At 39.9% G+C, this 17,150-nt stretch overlaps 1 protein-coding gene across 2 annotated transcripts in view; it reads left to right on the top strand.

Annotated features, from left to right (window-relative positions):
• TRPC7 (transient receptor potential cation channel subfamily C member 7) overlaps nt 1-17,150 on the top strand; it is a gene marked incomplete at both ends in the record, with an annotated part of 62,706 nt that overhangs the window by 34,909 nt on the left and 10,647 nt on the right. For both annotated transcript variants that reach the window (XM_079319460.1, XM_079319459.1), the window contains 4 exons: nt 19-183; nt 5,689-5,905; nt 10,642-10,875; nt 12,710-12,974. In XM_079319460.1, coding sequence (XP_079175586.1) covers nt 19-183; nt 5,689-5,905; nt 10,642-10,875; nt 12,710-12,974 — 881 coding nt within the window. The remainder of the gene's footprint in view (nt 1-18; nt 184-5,688; nt 5,906-10,641; nt 10,876-12,709; nt 12,975-17,150) is intronic.

The raw sequence follows: 17,150 nt of genomic DNA, 5'->3' as shown, positions 1-17,150 counted from the left end.
TTTCTGATTTTTTCACAGTTTGTTGCTCACCCCAACTGCCAGCAGCAGTTGCTCACCATGTGGTATGAAAACCTCTCAGGCTTGCGGCAGCAGTCCATAGCTGTGAAGTTCTTGGCTGTCTTTGGGGTCTCCATCGGGCTGCCCTTCCTTGCCATAGCCTACTGGATTGCTCCCTGCAGCAAGGTACAGATTCATGGCTCTAGGGTTTGCAGGTTTTTTTTACCCTGGAATGAAACCCCAGATTTTTCCATAAAGCTGTTGGGAAATGATTCATGGTATCCTCCAAGATTGCCCCAGGAGAGAGCAGGCACTAATGGAACTGTCATGGTCTGAGGTCCATCTTTACAGGGAAAAAAGAGGTGGTGGGCAAAGAGGGTGAGGGAGTGGGTGACAAGAAAACAGAGGAAAAAGAAATGTATAGGATATAACAACACAGGAGTGGAGTGAAGAAAAAATAGAAGAGCAACCAAAACAGGAAATAACTGAAGGGGAAGATTCTTGTTTTTGTTAACTCTGATGTTTAAATTCTTGTTCTTTTATGCACTTTTTGTTGTAGATTCCTCCTTTCTTCAGGGCTCCTTTTTTACCTTTCCTCCTTCTTTCTGAGCTCATGGTTTTAATTAGTGGAGCCTTATTGTGGTTTTAGTTAATGCAGCATTATTGTGGTTTTAGTTAATAGAGCACAATTGTGGTTGTAGTTAGTGGAGCATTATTGTAGCTATAGTTAATAGAGCATTATTGTGGTTTTAGTTAGTGGAGCATTATTATGACACATGGACCTGAAACTCAGGCAAGCCCCTGGAAACTTCTTAATGTCACAGCAAAGACTAGACTTAATCATAAAATCTTCATGGTTTTGAGGGAAAAGATTATGAAAATTGGAATATAGGTGTATACCTAAATATAGATCAGATGGAGGAGGAGATTTTTTTGAGACCTAGAGGTTAAAGGACCAGAGCCTATCATTAGCTTAGGTAAAATCTCAAGTTGTTTGTGCTGTGAAATCTGTAGAGGTTTCATTCTGAAAGAGTCTGCAAACAAGTGGAGATAAATAGGTGTGTGGCTGAGTGATAAATAGCTTTGTTACTGCTCTTGTCACAGAAAAAGGGGTGGCAGGGGAGAAGATCATTTCACATTCAGCAACAGCCAGCAATATCATCCCTTACAAGGCAGATGTCTTTTGCAGGAGGCATGTCTCAGGCACTTAAATTTTATCAAAATAACCCCTCCTGCTGTATTGTATTCAATCTTAAAAGTATCTTTTCCCATTTATTCTAAAAACCAGTGAGGAATTCTTTCTAAATTTATCAAACTCAAGTAGCTATAGATCCATCAATTAGTATTAAGGAAAGACTATAATTTGAAACACATTTTTACACAATCAGAACAACAGTCCTTCAGTATGTCTGAGATAATAAAATACATTTAAGCCTTAGTCTCCTCCAAAATAGCTCCAAGAGGAGTACTTTGTGTTAGAGTATATGAGGGTGCAACTTCATCTCCTCAAGCTCTGTATCAGCACAAAGTCCCTCATTTTTCATGGGTACCAGACAGGACTCCAGAAATGCTGACAGAGAAGTGCATGTGAGAACCTGGCTGTGCAATGGGTAGCTTTGCCTGGGTTTTAGAGGAAATTATTGTGTGGAATTTTGTGTACCACCTTGATTCCCTCATGTCAGACTCCAGGCCAGCAGGGATTTATGAAGCTCTTTAATTTCCTTCACCTCTGCTGAACGTGCTGGGAGTTGGCACACCAGCCAACAGCAACATTTGTCTCAGAATTACAGAGGCCACATTTGAATATAGCAATAGCTGGGAAGAACAATTAGACTAGAAATAAGTGGAGAATTTAAGAGAAAATATAAAAACTAATGGGAAAGAAACTGAGGAAAAAACAACCCTAAAATTAAAACAGTTTTACAGCACAAGTAACAAATTATTGAGAAAGTTACTTGGTTTTAATTTTTTAAGGTAGGTGTATTAAAATTTAAAAATAGGGGGTGGGGATACTTGACTTTTCATCAGCTTTGATTTCATTATCCTAAATCTTTCATGCATTCTCATTTTTCAATGTTCCTTCCTTTTCACCCCACTAGACTGTGAAAAACCACATGTAACCTTCTAGTTCAAAGTCCAATTGAAATTTCTTTCTTTCAGGCAGGTATTGTCTTCTAATGCATGGATTTGCCTTGATCAGAACAATGTCATCTTGATTTTTGATTGAGGCTTGTGATAGAAATAACTGAATAACAAACAAAATCTTTTCCTTAGGAATTGGTACCTCACCCAAAATCATCACTGTTAATTTCAAGGGCTGCAGGTTGATTTAAGAGCCTAGTGTCTTCTCACAGTTTTATTGCAGAAAATTTTACACAGGCAGTGTCTTCACTCTGAGCAGCCCAGTTTTGTCCTGATCAGCTTTAAAACAAGTGTTTTATTGGGTTTTTACTGATGGAAACAATCTTTATGTTACACAACTGGGCAAAGAAATATGTTTTGCATAGTAATAATCAGCTAATATATTTAACTTAAATCAGATCTGTCTTCAGAGACACACATGTGCCCAGGCATGAGTGAGGGGCTCATTTCTGGACCAAGGCAGTGAGAAAAATGGAGGAAATCTCTGAGGTGGATACTGCAATGGGAGCTGTCCTGAACAACACTACTGTGTATCACATTTTTATCATCATTGAATTCTGCAGTTTCAGATAGGGTAACAGTTAAATTCATATTCAAAATTCCTTCTCTGCTGTATCTTAGTTAGGAACATACTTTAAAGCCTATCTTCCCCAACAGAAAATTTTCTTTAATAAAGCTCTATGGGATTAGAATGTACTATACCCAATACTCCCCACAAAAATTTGGTAAATATTGTTGACAGGAGTTTGTACCTCAACCTTACATATTTCTTTTCATTCAGTTGTACAGAGCTGACTTTATTAAAACCAGTTTTGGTGTCAGTCAGTCATTCATTCACTTTTGGATGCACAGATGGTTGACATGACCCATGAAATTTAAGCCTATGCTATCCTGAAATATCCTTGCTGCCCCATTCATGTCCTGGAGGCAGTGACTCTGAAATAAACTGTTGCTTTATGTGTTGGTCTCCAAAATATTTTGTTTAAGCACTGCAACTTTGATGGTTGCCTCTCCCTACACTGTATCTGTGCCTTTTTACCCCTAAAATACATGAGATCCCTACAACAGTATCCTTCATTCTTCTGCTATGGGCATAGTACTGAGCATAGTCATGGATTTTTTTCTTTATGATGTTTCTATCCTTTTTTGTTCCCATCTCTTCAAGCATTTGGAAAATTTTGTAATGATGTCACACTATGTATTTCTGTTCTGACATGAATGTATGCTTCATTATTTTCCTACCACAGAGATAGGATACTAAGCCATGAAATGATCTACTCTCTTAAGAATGAACCTTTGTATTCACAGTCAGTGTTTCTATCTTAGCAGTAACAGCCAGACACTACCCTGCAATCCAGGTTTAATGAAAGGTGGTATTCTGATTTTCTAAAAAGTCAAGATATTGATAGATTCATACAGTTACACACCTTGAGTTTAGCTGTATCATGTTGTTTGAAAAATCTTATTGTCATAAAGCATTAGACTGGCTGGAGGAATTTACACTTCATTAATTTTTTACAGAATATTTTAGTCAACACCTTCTGTAGCTCTTAACTAAAAATCAGATTTCTGAGAAGATATAAAAAGCATCAGCTCAAGAAAATAATGGTAAGCTTTCTGCAGTAATAAATGGGACAAATGGCTGATGTAATGCTAACTAAATGCAGATTTCTGCTAAATCATGAGAGAAGTAAGGGAAATTACCCATAGAATTCATTTGGTTTTGTAATACATGAAATTATTTCTCTGATAACTGAGATAATGCTACTTTAATATAAGGCCTTTTTTTTTTTTTTTTTACATTTCTATAGACCACAGAAAAAGTCTGATTATGAGAGGAGAGGAGTCATGATTCAATAGGTAGTGCTTTTTCTCTTTTAGTGAATTCAGGGTAGAAATGAGCATCATACAGATTGCAAATGCACTTTCTTAAAAACTTCTTGCTAAGGATCCATGGCTGTTGTTCCACTTAATGCTTGCAATTTGAACTCTCTCAGGTCATAGCAGGAAAACTTCTGAGATTGTTACCATGACATTGTGTCCTACTCTGTGTGGGACGTTTTTCAGACCTATCCCATCAGCTCAGTACTGAAATTATAAATTCTACTACAAAACATAAATCTACACAACATCAACCATAAAAACCCTAGAGAACTACACCAATGCTGACAGCACTGGAGGTGAACCAGAGCTGCAATGTTGAGAGTAGTTTTAACACACTTCATCCACCCCTATGTCTGCCTATTATTCCTAGACAAGATCAAATAAACTTGGGTTTCAATTCAGTGCAATATCTACCCAATTAAACATGTCCTTAATGACTTCAGAGAATGTTAATAAGAACCTTGGGAAAGAGCAGATATTTTTATTTTGTTTAATGGAAAGTCTCTTCAGTATTTAGAAACATGCACATTTTTCAATAGGATTTCCTATTCTTTCAACTTTATAAAATATTTTATTGATGTTTTAAAAGCTCTGATAAGAAAAAGAAATAATTGCAGAATTCTAGGACTTCCTTTGAATTCCTGCTAGACATAGAGACCTCTGCTTTTGAAATATTTCCTGTTCTGTCATGAGCAGAGACCAGGGCTCTTTGGAATTAATCTGCTACTGGAGATAAATACAGAAACAAGTAATTTCTATTTTATGTCCTTTTTCCTATCAAGTTTTATTATCAAATCAGTGGATATCAACAAAAAATGGATGATACTAAAAAAAAAATCCAATTGGTTTGAGGGGAGTGTGGGAAAGCTCCATCCAGGCCAGTTCTTCCATTGCTCCCTGTTGTGTCCAACACTACAGGCTTCAGTCCTGGTGCTCCTGAAAATGCTTCTACTCTTTCTATTTTTCTGCAGTAATGTTTTGTTAGTTCACAGAAAACGTAAAATTAAAAATGATATTTAAATTTATTAACAAATAAAGCTTTTCAAGAAGACCAGAACAATTATCAGTAGTGAAGAGATCTGCTGCTCTTTTTCTTGGCTTAGTGCCTTGAAATAAATCCTTGTGTTCTGGAAATAATTCTCCAGCTTTTGTACTAATTATGAGAGAAGATTATCATAGCAAAGCATATGAAAAGCATTACTAAAGAATATTCAAGCAGAAGGCTATTTGTTACACATTGATAATGAACCAAGAGTTCACCATTAATAAAAGATTCTAACATATAACCATGATTTAAGGATGAGAATTGTGTTCATCATTAGGATATGTACTGACACACGAGTGCATTCACACATACACATACAAACATGTCCCATATAAATACCCTGTCTCTTCATTTTCTGTTCACCATATGGCCAGGACAATTAGATAGTACATGTAGGTTTAAAGGAGCATTGGAAGACATTGCCATGCATAGAAATTACATAATGCATAATGTCTAGCAATAGCAAGTAACAACTTGAACAAATCCAAACTCTATTTAGCTAATGATCCAGAATCAATTACTGAATCCTTTTCATGGTGGACAAGAGGTTTCAAATTTTTATAGTGAAAAAAATTCTAGGAGGTGGATAAATAAAAATGACTGTGTATGTTCTATTGCAGCTGGGACGAACCCTTCGAAGTCCTTTCATGAAGTTTGTGGCTCATGCAGTTTCTTTCACAATCTTCCTTGGGCTGTTAGTAGTGAACGCTTCAGATCGGTTTGAAGGAGTCAAAAATCTCCCCAACGAGACCATCACAGATCATCCAAAACAAATATTCAGAGTCAAAACAACACAGTTCTCATGGACAGAACTGCTGATCATGAAGTGGGTATTGGGTAAGTAAAACCAAAATGTCTACAAGTCTGCCCTGGAAATTCAACCACATTGCACAGTGACAAGACAAAGAAAAAGGAAAAAAAATAAAACAAAACAAAATGAAAACAAACAAAACCAAAACAAATATCCCAACCAAACAAAGAACAACAACAAAAAACAAGCTAAACAAACAACCCAAACCAAGAAAACTCCCCAAAACTGAAAAAGCCCACTAGGAGTCTAGAGGCTGATGTCAAGAGTTGTGATTAAAAAAGGAGCAAAGAAGATTTGGTCTTGGTCACCACTTTTGAAAACATTGAATGATGTTTAGCAAATTCTCATTCACCTGATTTTTCCACTTTCCATTTGAAATGCTATAGGTGTTGCCTATTTACCTCTATTGGTTAAATAATTGCATCTTAAAGAAAGTAATATTATAATAGAAATATTATGGCTTGTGGCTTCACTCTGGGACAAAGTGAGCAGAAAGAAGTGTGGTGAATCTGATTTATTATCCTGCCACGGGATCCTACTGTAATTCACTGAACCTCAGTGTCTTTGTCTACAAAACAAGTATAATGTAATTTGTGTTTTTGTAATGCACTCTTAAGATCTAGTGATGAAACCTGCTAGGCAAGTAAGAGCTGGATTTTATGAAATTCATAGTATGAAATTTTTACTGGTGAGAGGACAGTGCAGTGCTCAGATCTTATAAAAAATTAAGTTATTCAACAATTACAAAGCAAGGATTCATCTGGGTGAACCCATTGAGTGCAAAAGTGTGCCACATGCATAAGTTAAATTTCAAAGGAGTTTCAGATAAATTCAGATGTCTCACTTTTCCAACAGGCATCATTTACTCCTGACAGGTCACTTAGTTTAAACCACTAATCTAAACAAGCTCAGGAGAATTTATCAGGAAATTGAGCTTATCAACTCTGTAGAATCTTTGTCTTTTTCTTCTGTGGCTATTTTTGCTCACCACCATAATTTTGACTCTTTTCTTGCAGCAAATAATTCCACTGTTCTATAAGCACTGGTGGCATTAAATTCCCCTGAAAGATAGGATATGGCTGCTATATCTGATGACTTCCTGGCCAATGTTTCTTTGTTCCCTGTCCCTGAGATAATCAGAATCCCGTACAGGATATTAGACTAGAAAATACTGAATAGATGCCAGACTGGATAGAGTAAGACTGGAAGATATATTTTTAAAATTATATTAAAGCAGTTGGACAAGATGATTAGATTTTAAACTAGGTATTCTTTTCTTATAGGCAGTAGGTATCTGTCTGCTTGTTGAGTTCCTCAGTGATGAAGGAGAAAACATTTCATTTAAAGTGAAGGTTTTCACTTTTCTGGGAGAAGAAAAGTGATTCATTGTACAGACTCCTGAATATAATGAGATTTTCTAATGACTGCCTACATCTGCACTGACAATCTCCTCAGGCTACTTTATCTGCCTGCCTCCATAAAGATCCAAATAATCCTTCAACAATACTGAGGTGAAAGTTTGGTGCACATGTCCTGCAGACACTTGCACTTGTTGGGCCCCATGTGTGACCCTGAACTTTAAGGATTGTAAAAGCACTAATGGTAGCAACCCTTGGTTCTAAAATCTTATATGTATTATAAATACCTGTATGCAAGTAGAAATATAATTAAAGTGGCCAACATAAACCTACCTAATGGCCTTCTCTGCTGGAGTGACTGTGTAAGTGCACAAGGACAGGCTGCAGATGTCATTTAACTGGACTTCTTTAAAGCCTTTGACATGGATCCTCCATGGCCAACATCCTTCTCTCTGAATCAGAGAGAGATTTTTGATGGGTGGACTGAGAGATAGATAAGAAGGATGCTGGAGGGTTGCTTGGTCAGTGGCTCAGAGTCCACTGATGGACATCAGTGACAAGTGGTGTCCCTCAGGGGTCTGTACTAGGACCAGTGTTATTTAATACCAGCATTAATTACAGAGGGCTCAAGTGCACCCTTAGTGAGTTGGCAGATGGTAAATGCTGAGGTTGACACACCTGAAGGATGGGATGCATCATCCAGACCAGTTTGAGGAATCATGGGGTTCTCATGAGATTAAACAAGACCAACACCTCCTTTGTACATGGTGCACAGCAATTTTGCTAATGCCTCCAGGGCTCATTACATGCCTTGGCTGCCTTTTCCCTGTGGCCAAGTCTTCCCATCTCTTGCCTTCAAATGAGAAAGGCTGGCATTTTCCTTGTGAGCAATGTGGACAGAACTGTGCACTGAAAGCAGGGGAGTTTATCTCTAAATCCCCCTGCAAAAGCAGACAGGGTAGCAGATAAACTCTGGGTAGATGCAATCTGAGCACTCTTAATCTCTTAATCCAACAGCCTTTGGTGGACCCAGGAAGGCTCAAAGGCAGATCTGCAACATCAGCTGCTCCTGATTTATGTACCAGGCCAAAGAATATAAAAATCTAACAAACTCTTCTTTTTGTGCACAGGTGGTAAACAGCACTCTTGCACACTCCCATTTTTCTTCCAGATGGGCTGTGCCTATATCTTGACTCTCCTTCCCCTGCTGAACTATCAAGGTGACATTTCTGGTTATCCCTGCTGTGGGAATGAGACATGCAGAAGTTAGAGCCTAGGGGCTGCTCATATCCCACATCTCTGAGCATCAAACTCTGGGAAATACCTCCTGCCAGTGCCATTGGGGGCCTCAGAAACACCACACTGGAATGTAACCACATCCTGGCAGAGCTGCTTTATTTATCTGCTTCTCCTTATTTCTTTCATCTCACCTTATGCCCCATCCCCTGAATTTTAGCTAATTTTTCTCTTCTCTATACTTTTACTAAGGAAAAGCTTTGAATTACTGTCTCACAATGTATATACAAATACCCAGCAGTACTGATCAAGTAATTGCTGCAACTTTTCTACTTGTCATGAATAGATATTTTTTAAAATGATTGCCATGAAGTTGAGGAAAAGAACAGTGGAAATTACAGGCCAATACCATGTTACTTTCACAGAGGGATTCTAATTCTAGTCAAACTCCTCAGTTTTAGACACTTCTTACTTCATTAATTTGTGATTTATATATATTAAGTGAGCAAGGTTAGAAATAAATTTGGGAGTAATTTCTGGTTATCAGTGAACAAGTGCTTTGTTGGGCAATGCTACCATGCATGTGATACTTCCTTAAGTGCTTTAGTACCTTTATAAAGCACATGTGTAATGCACAGAGCTAATGGCTCCTATCCATCATTTCTGAAACACTTCTTTCTTCAAGGTAGAAGTGTTTCTTTAATATTTCATCCTTGCTCCAGGAAAATTCCTGAGAAATCAATTCTTCCACCTTCTCCCCTAGGCTATTTATTATTAAATCTCACTCACGGTGAGTGACAGTGTGGGATGAAGTTCCTGCTTTTGCACAGCCAAGCACCATGGAGCAGGAGGGCTGGGATTCCTCACCTGCCCAGCATTCTGCAGATCCCAGGCTCTCTCCCAGGACAGACCCTTGCTGGGCACAGCTATATCAGGCTGCATCTCCAGGGAGATGTGGAGGTCAGGGGCTCGCTGTGACCTTGGCTGATGGTGCTATGGATAGCTCAGTTCTCCTTTTTCTCTTTAAATCCTGCACCAGGACTCACAGCAGCAGTTCTCTACTCCTCCACCCTCGGGCTAAATTCCCACTGACCTGTTTCCCTCTTTGTAACCTGACTTCCCAGTGCACCTCTAGGGACACCCTGTGCTTCCAGGAGGTTCAGAAGTAGCCAAGCAAATGTGCCACACCACCAGAGCTTCCAGCAGAGAGGATGAAAGGAGTTCACAGAAAGGAAAGATTGCAGGAGGTTACAAGGAAATTGGCAGGCACTGCTCCTTCTTGATTAAATGAGAATTTTGCTGCTGCTATGGAAACAGGGCTGAGTAGAGAGCAGGAAATATTTATCAGTGGGTTAAATATTCCAACACTTTAGCTATTCAGGAGGAAGAATTCAGCCCTGGAGCCCTGCTGGGATTGAAAGTTGGGCAAATTGGTGAATCTGACCTGAGCTCTTTGACTGAATTCACTTGTCCACCCCAGTTCTTCCCAGTAGGACATAGATGTCAAATATTTGAATTTTCTGGGTTTGGTGTTTAGGTTTATTTGTAAATCTGTTGTTAGAAATCATAAATTTGGGCTAAACTCAGTGTTTTCAAAGTGGTAGAATACACTTTAATATATGGAAATTCATTATTCAATACAGAAAGCTTTATAAAATTGGAAGGACAGAACTTCTGTCTTGCCCTTTTTTAATCATACTAACTTCCACATTTCTGTTTGCATTCTCAAAATGGGCACACCCACTATTTTAGGGAAGGAGGAAAAGAGGACCAGAGCAGGCAGTGCCATCTCCAGTGCCACAGTGTAGGAAGGTCATTTTGGGGACAAGAGAGGAAATCTACATTTTTTCCAATTATATCAGCAGTAGAATTTTCTAGTGTCATCAGAATATCTGAACAGTGTTTTTTGTGTCATCAAGAGAAATCAGCTTTTCCATTGACTTAGTGACATTTTGAGATTTCTGCTTCATAAGCACAAAAGGACACACAAACTAAAATATTGTATTAATTTTTAAGAAAAGATGACAGGAGTCATTCTCAATAAATTTGTTTAATTAAAGAGTCTTTTGCTTTGGTTTCAGAAGGCACTGCAAACAGGAAATGGATCCGTCTGAATACAAAAACATCATCTGTGTTTGCCAGTTAAAAATACTCTGATCCCTCCACAGGTATGATTTGGTCAGAGTGCAAGGAGATCTGGGAAGAGGGTCCACGTGAATATGTGGTGCATCTCTGGAACCTGCTGGACTTTGGGATGCTGTCCATCTTCGTGGCATCATTCACTGCCAGGTTCATGGCTTTTCTTAAAGCATCTGAGGCACAACAGTACGTAGATCAGTACGTTCAGGATGATGACCTCAATAATGTCACCCTTCCCCCTGAAGTTGCTTACTTTACCTATGGTAAGATGCTTTTTTTCTATCTAATACTTCCTGTTCTTTTAGGTTAATGTGTGCCAGTACTGAAAGCAGCTTTCTTTTTGTGATATTATGTAGTTTTTTTCTAAACCAACCAAATTATTTCCCCTAGAACTACTCATTTCAGCCATCTTCCTACCAGTCAGAAAGGATCCTCATTCAGTCTCCTCTTGTGCTACAGCTACTTTCAGGTCAATCACATCCTGAAAATGTACCTTGAGCAACAGACAAACAGGAATTCAGAGTGAGCAGAATTACAGATGCATTAATCTGCTAGGTTTTCCAAAAGAGAGAGGAAGGAGTGTATGAACAAACACAGAATCTGAGGCTGCAGTAACTGCATTTCTGTTACATCCAACATGCCTATAAAAATAGATAAAAATAGATAAAAATAGCATAAAAATAGCTGCTGCTCATCAAAACCTACATTTTTGTAGAGCCTGTATCATCTCTAAGTGCTGACATTGGGAAGTGCCTGGAAAATGCTATTTTGGATGGCTGAAATGTTTTTCCTTTGCTATACAGAAATGAGTAGAGCTTCACACACATGTGGGGACTGGAGCCATTGCACACCTCTGCAGGCTGTACCTGGCACCCTGGGCAAAATCCATGGGGATTTCTGCTCACAGGGGGACTGCAGGAGCTCCAGATCAGGGCACCAAGGAACACCACTTGCTGCCTAGGGCTGTAAGCTGGCTGCTCTATGCTGTGCTTGGGCTGGAGAGAAGAGCTGAGGCAGCACATCCTCCACTGTAGACAAGTCCCTCACAGCCCCAGAGCCACGTGCCTGACCCACAGCAGCTCCAGAGCCACAGGATCTGGGTGGCCACACCAGCTCAGCCTCTGGCATCCCTCTCTACCCACACAAGCAAGAGGCCACCAAAACAATCTTGTGGTTTTTTCCTCTCTGGCTTGCTGCTCATACACTTAAAGCGAATTCATGATACAAAGGTGGAAAAGGTGCAGAACAGAATATCCCAATGAGATCCTTTGAATTCCTCCATCATCTGTTTTTCCAGATTATTGCAAATAATGCCTAAGTTTACTGCTGTGGCCCCAAAGATGTCACATGTTTTGACTGTGAGTCACAATCTTTCCATCAAGAGCCTCAGTTGATGCAAGAACACTTATAATCCATATTAATATAAATGTTTACATTTTCATCAGATTAGGTAAATCATGCCTATCTAGAGCTTTCTAAAGTGAAAATATAACTTTAGTCTGAAGTATTACTTACTTCTGAACCCTAGAGTAACTAGACTTCAGAAACTGGTTTTAATTTAGAGATAACATGAAAATGGTACACAATGTTTATACCTGCTTTACCTGAACGAATCCTAACTTTCTTATCTAATGGTGGGGATAGAGATCATGGTCTCTCTCCTTAACATTTCCTTTCCAAACACTGACACAGTATCCAAATTCCTGCCCTGTATCCAAATCTAGAGCGATATTCCACTGTGTTGTGGCTTTGGTTCTCCATCTCAAGAGCATCAAATGGAGAAGTCATAGCACAATTGATATTCAACTAGGAAACAGAAAGTACTAAGTTTGTTTAAAGCCATGCTGTTTTTTTCACTGTGTAGCTTCAGTAAATATCAGTGACTTGGTTATTTCCTGCCTTAACCATGTGAAAAGTACAGCTAATTCACTGTATTTGTACAGCATGTTGTGGTTCAGTGAACAAATGCCCCAAAGTTGGTTTTTTCTCTTTAACTCCCACCCAAATGCAAGACTGAGTCTGGAAAGGGGATTTATCATAGTGGCTTCCATCTCACCCTGTTTGTTGCTAACACCTAGTGTCCATGTGTTGTTTTAGCCAGGAACAAGTGGCTTCCCTCGGACCCTCAGATCATTTCGGAAGGCCTGTATGCGATAGCCGTGGTACTCAGCTTCTCCCGCATTGCTTACATTCTTCCAGCCAACGAAAGCTTCGGCCCCCTGCAGATCTCCCTGGGGAGGACTGTGAAGGATATCTTCAAGTTCATGGTCATCTTCATCATGGTGTTCCTAGCCTTCATGATTGGGATGTTCAACCTTTACTCTTACTACCTTGGTGCAAAGTACAACCCCGCGTTTACAACGTGAGTACGGCGGAAGGAGGCTGTTCTCCAGGCTCAGCCCCTTCTGGACAGCTGCTGATGCAAGGTCTGCTCAGCTGCTTTCTGCTGCAGCTGTGTGGGAAATAACACCCAGGTTTTGGCATGATGTGTGCACAGCAGACATTTGATGCTGCATTTGATGTTCCAGTTCTGGAACATGTTACATAGTGAGCCTGAGGCTCAGCTCATCACTCCTCTTGGAGGAATTATCTTTCCAGCAGCTTTTCTATCCTGCTTTTGGCTGTTGCCTTCCAGTTTCCATCACCCTCTTCTGCAACATGTAGCCCATAACACATTTGCTTTCCCTTGCTGAGACAAATTTGACTTCTAGACCTCTCCTGGAGCCTCAGGGGACATTTTAATAGAAGAATTTGTGAGACCAGATGCATTTACATCTATCTGTGCTCAGTAGTTAGGGAGAACTGAGTGTGTGGGATGTGACTTGCTTCAGATTTGAAAAGAAAATGCCCTTGAAGCACAAGGCTTAATGAGAAACGAGTCAGTTCCATCTCTGACTGCCTGGTGGTACAGCAGCCCTCACTTATGGCATCCCCAGACACATCCCTGGAGAGCAGCACTGACAAACTCCAGTCACTGGTGCTCTCTCATTAGCACTCATTATCTAAGTGCATCTTCCAGTAGTCACTGTCCTTCGATTGAAATAATGATCAAACATTCACTAAAACCATGACTGCTCACTGGAGTAAAGATTGCTTTAAATGCTCAAGGGATATTTCGACTGAAGGGAGATCCTCCTTAACTTCAGCCTGCTGACTGCTTGTGCTGGAGGGACTTTATGTTGTTATAAAGTGAATTTTCCATGAGCATAAATTTTCCTTCCAAGAATTTGGAAGCAACTTTAAAAATACTTGCTTTCTTATGATTATTTAAACACACAGGGGTGGCAAATGATGATCAGTTAAAATGAGTCCTTTCATCATGTGAAATAAAGAGAATAGATTTAAATTCATTCTGAAAAACCTTCTTAGATATTCCATGTAACAAACTAGAAGCCCTGAGGTAGGCAGTCTCAAACAATTGTAATGAGCTAATTAAAAGATTATTTTGGCAGATGGGCAGACACCAGTTGCTGCAATGCTTACTGCTATTTTTTTTTTTGTGGCTGCTTGTTGGCCTTGCTGAAGGTGGTGATCTCCAGGTGCCATTAACTTGCTCATGGAAAGGAGGAAGGTTTCAGTGTTAGATCTGGATACAGAACACAGCTGTTCAGTCACTGAAAAATCACTGGGGCAAAAAGGGGTAATGCTTCCTTTGGTGTCCTCATAACCCTGCTGTGACTTCAGCAACATCACAGAAGGCTTATCCTGGGAAAATGTTTGTGAATTCTAACGAGGATGGGTGAAAATTTACAGCGAGTTTTGGTGTCAGAAATGTGACTATTAAACTGTGAGACCTGATTCTCAGAGGTCACTTGGGTAGCTGTGACAGAAAAAGACCCATTGGATTTGTGCACATAACTGGCTGTGGCCAGTTTCAACCAGCATTGAGCTCCCTGGATTGCCTCAGTGGGAAACCTTAGACAAACAGCTCCTCACTAAAATAACTCCAAATTACACATTTAAGAAAAGCACACCTTCCCAGGGCAGCATGTAAGGAGAAAAAAAGAATATACACTGAGGGAATTGTTTGCTTAGTTCTAATGATAATAGTTAGTGAATGTTTGGTTTAGCTTTCACACTCCCTTGATAACATACTTTGAAATTGTGTACTCAATTTCTCCTCTGTTTTCATCTACAAAGCAAGCACATAGCACCACAGTAGCTTCTGATTTGAGTTATTATACAAAGTTTCTGTCATTTCTTTCATTTTGATGCTCTGGAAGCAAAGGAAATAAGGATGCAGTTGTCTTTACTCCACACAGTTAAACATAGAGATTATTTTAGCTAACCATACTTCCAAAAATTTTTGGAAGTTCTTCAATGCTGAAGAGCAGATAGATTATTTACACAGCAGTTTCCACCACGCCAGCTATGTTTATCTGTTTATCAGATGCTGTGTACAGCACACAGCTCTTGAAACAGCCTGTAATTAAGAACATGCTATGCAAACAAAATTGAAATGGAGGCAAGGTTGATTGTGTTCATCTTGCTTTCTGCATCAGAAATCAGGCTGAAGGCTACAAGGCAAGGTTTTCTGTCTCACTCTCCCCAAAGGGCAGTGTGACTCACTATTCAGTGCCAAAGCTTCCTCGAGGCTTGAAGGCTTTTTTATACTTGTTTTGTTTTGTCAAAATGTGATAGTTTTGTAGATTACATTGACTGCATTGATTTTTTGGCAGAGTTAGTTCTCAAACCCATTTAAGGATGCCTTAAGCTTTCTTAAAGAGGAAAGATATGACTGATATGAAGTGAGAGCCTTGCCATGATCCTTTTTGCCGAGCAGCACACTGCAGTTTACAAAAGTGATGAAAATCTGCAAATAGATAATTGGTTATAGTCTGTTAGGAAGAATCACCTTCCCTGATGCAAAATATTTAGATTTTACTGAAATAAGTGTCATGAAACAAACCAGTTCTATCACAGTAAAGGGTGATTGCTGTGTACCCAGCTCCACAAGGAGCATCAGCCAATCTGTCACTGCCAGACCCTCCTGCTGCCAGGAGCTGTCAGTCTGGGCAGGACTCCTGACTTCCTAAATCCTTCATTTGTTTGTCTTTGAGAAGGGTAAAACACCTGCTGACCTTGCAGGAAGGGGGTGAATTGCTGAGCTGGCAACAAGGAGACACATTGGATCTTGGAATCTTTGAGAACTTGGCTCCCAACATCCTCCTCTCGTGTTTTAGTGAGATGTTCTTGAAAAAAAAAAACAAAACAAACAAATAAAAGCACTGATGTTCCCTGCAACCTGTGCCAAATCTCATGCAATCTGGCAGTAATCCAAAAGGGAGAGCCAGCCTTTTTTGAAGGGTAGGGATGGTCACCTTAAAGGTCTCCTTAAATCATTTCCTCTGACAAAGGGAGACCTGCATCTCCCTGGGGGCTCTGCTGAACATCATGTTGGTGCTACAGGTTAAGTCAAGCTCTCCACCAGCCCTCCAGTCCCATCACCACAGGCACTGGTCCCTTTCATGACACTGGAAATAAGGTTTATGGACATTACAGAGGAATCTGGCACCCCTGCCCTTACCTCTGGGGCTCAGGGTGGTCAAGGCTGCTTGCTGCTCACAATTAACTTTTCAAGGAGAATCTGGCCCTGCTCCAGTATAGAGGTTAATGTCTGAACTGCAGAAAAGGAGCACAGCTGACACATTGCATTAAAATCTGCTGGCAGGAGGAAACTGAGAGAACCTTTTTAAATTAAAAAGGAAAGCTAACAGCATGGAGCAGCTGGGCTCAAGGCTGGAGGTGATGGTTTTTATGAGTTTGGGAAATCACTTAGGTGGTGGGTTTCAGTGCCAGAGATCATAGGTAGAATGTGTGTTCCTTAACTGGAAAGTGCAATATCTATTGAAGAAGCAGTGGCCAGATTGCTACTGTAGAGTGGAGGGAATCTGACACATTAATGCCAGGTCAGCAGGGCTGCAGAGGAGGGCAGGAGCAAACAGCAGAGTGCTGTAAGAGAGGAGATGTTTCAGAAGTGTTACAGATGTGGAGCAGGTGGAAAAGTGATGGCAGCTGAGTGGAGCATGGTCAGAGATCATCCCCCAAGGGATCTTTGCAGCCATGCAGAGCAACAGGGGTCAGGGACTGTGGTATCAGTGACTCTGGGGGTCAGTGGCATTGTGCAACATTTATTTGAAACATCACTCAGGATTACTTCCCAAAAGGCAATATAGAGAGTAGATATTGTACTCTTTACTGCAGTTTCACTTGTAAACAAAACATGGAGTACCACAGATTATTATAGGAATTACAAACCAGTTTGCTGCAGCAGAAAGGAACTGCCCAGGAATCTTCCCCAGCATTTTGAAGGGTTGAAATTAATTTCTCTTGTTTTTATGAATGGTGTAATTGGCGCTGGAATTGATGTAAAGTTTGTTTTTCCTATTGAATATGCCATGGTTTGTGTCTATAAGATGTTTTTATAAACAGATTTAGCAGGATTATTCTACCACACTAGGAAAAAAAACTTTTCATCAAAATAATTTTTATGTGGCATTGTTTCATTTGAAGGTGTTACCTCCTGGCTGTCAGAAGG

This window comes from Erithacus rubecula (assembly GCF_903797595.1).
Source record: "Erithacus rubecula genome assembly, chromosome: 16".
Taxonomy (NCBI): domain Eukaryota; kingdom Metazoa; phylum Chordata; class Aves; order Passeriformes; family Muscicapidae; genus Erithacus; species Erithacus rubecula.
This window is presented reverse-complemented; position numbering and strand designations above follow the sequence as displayed.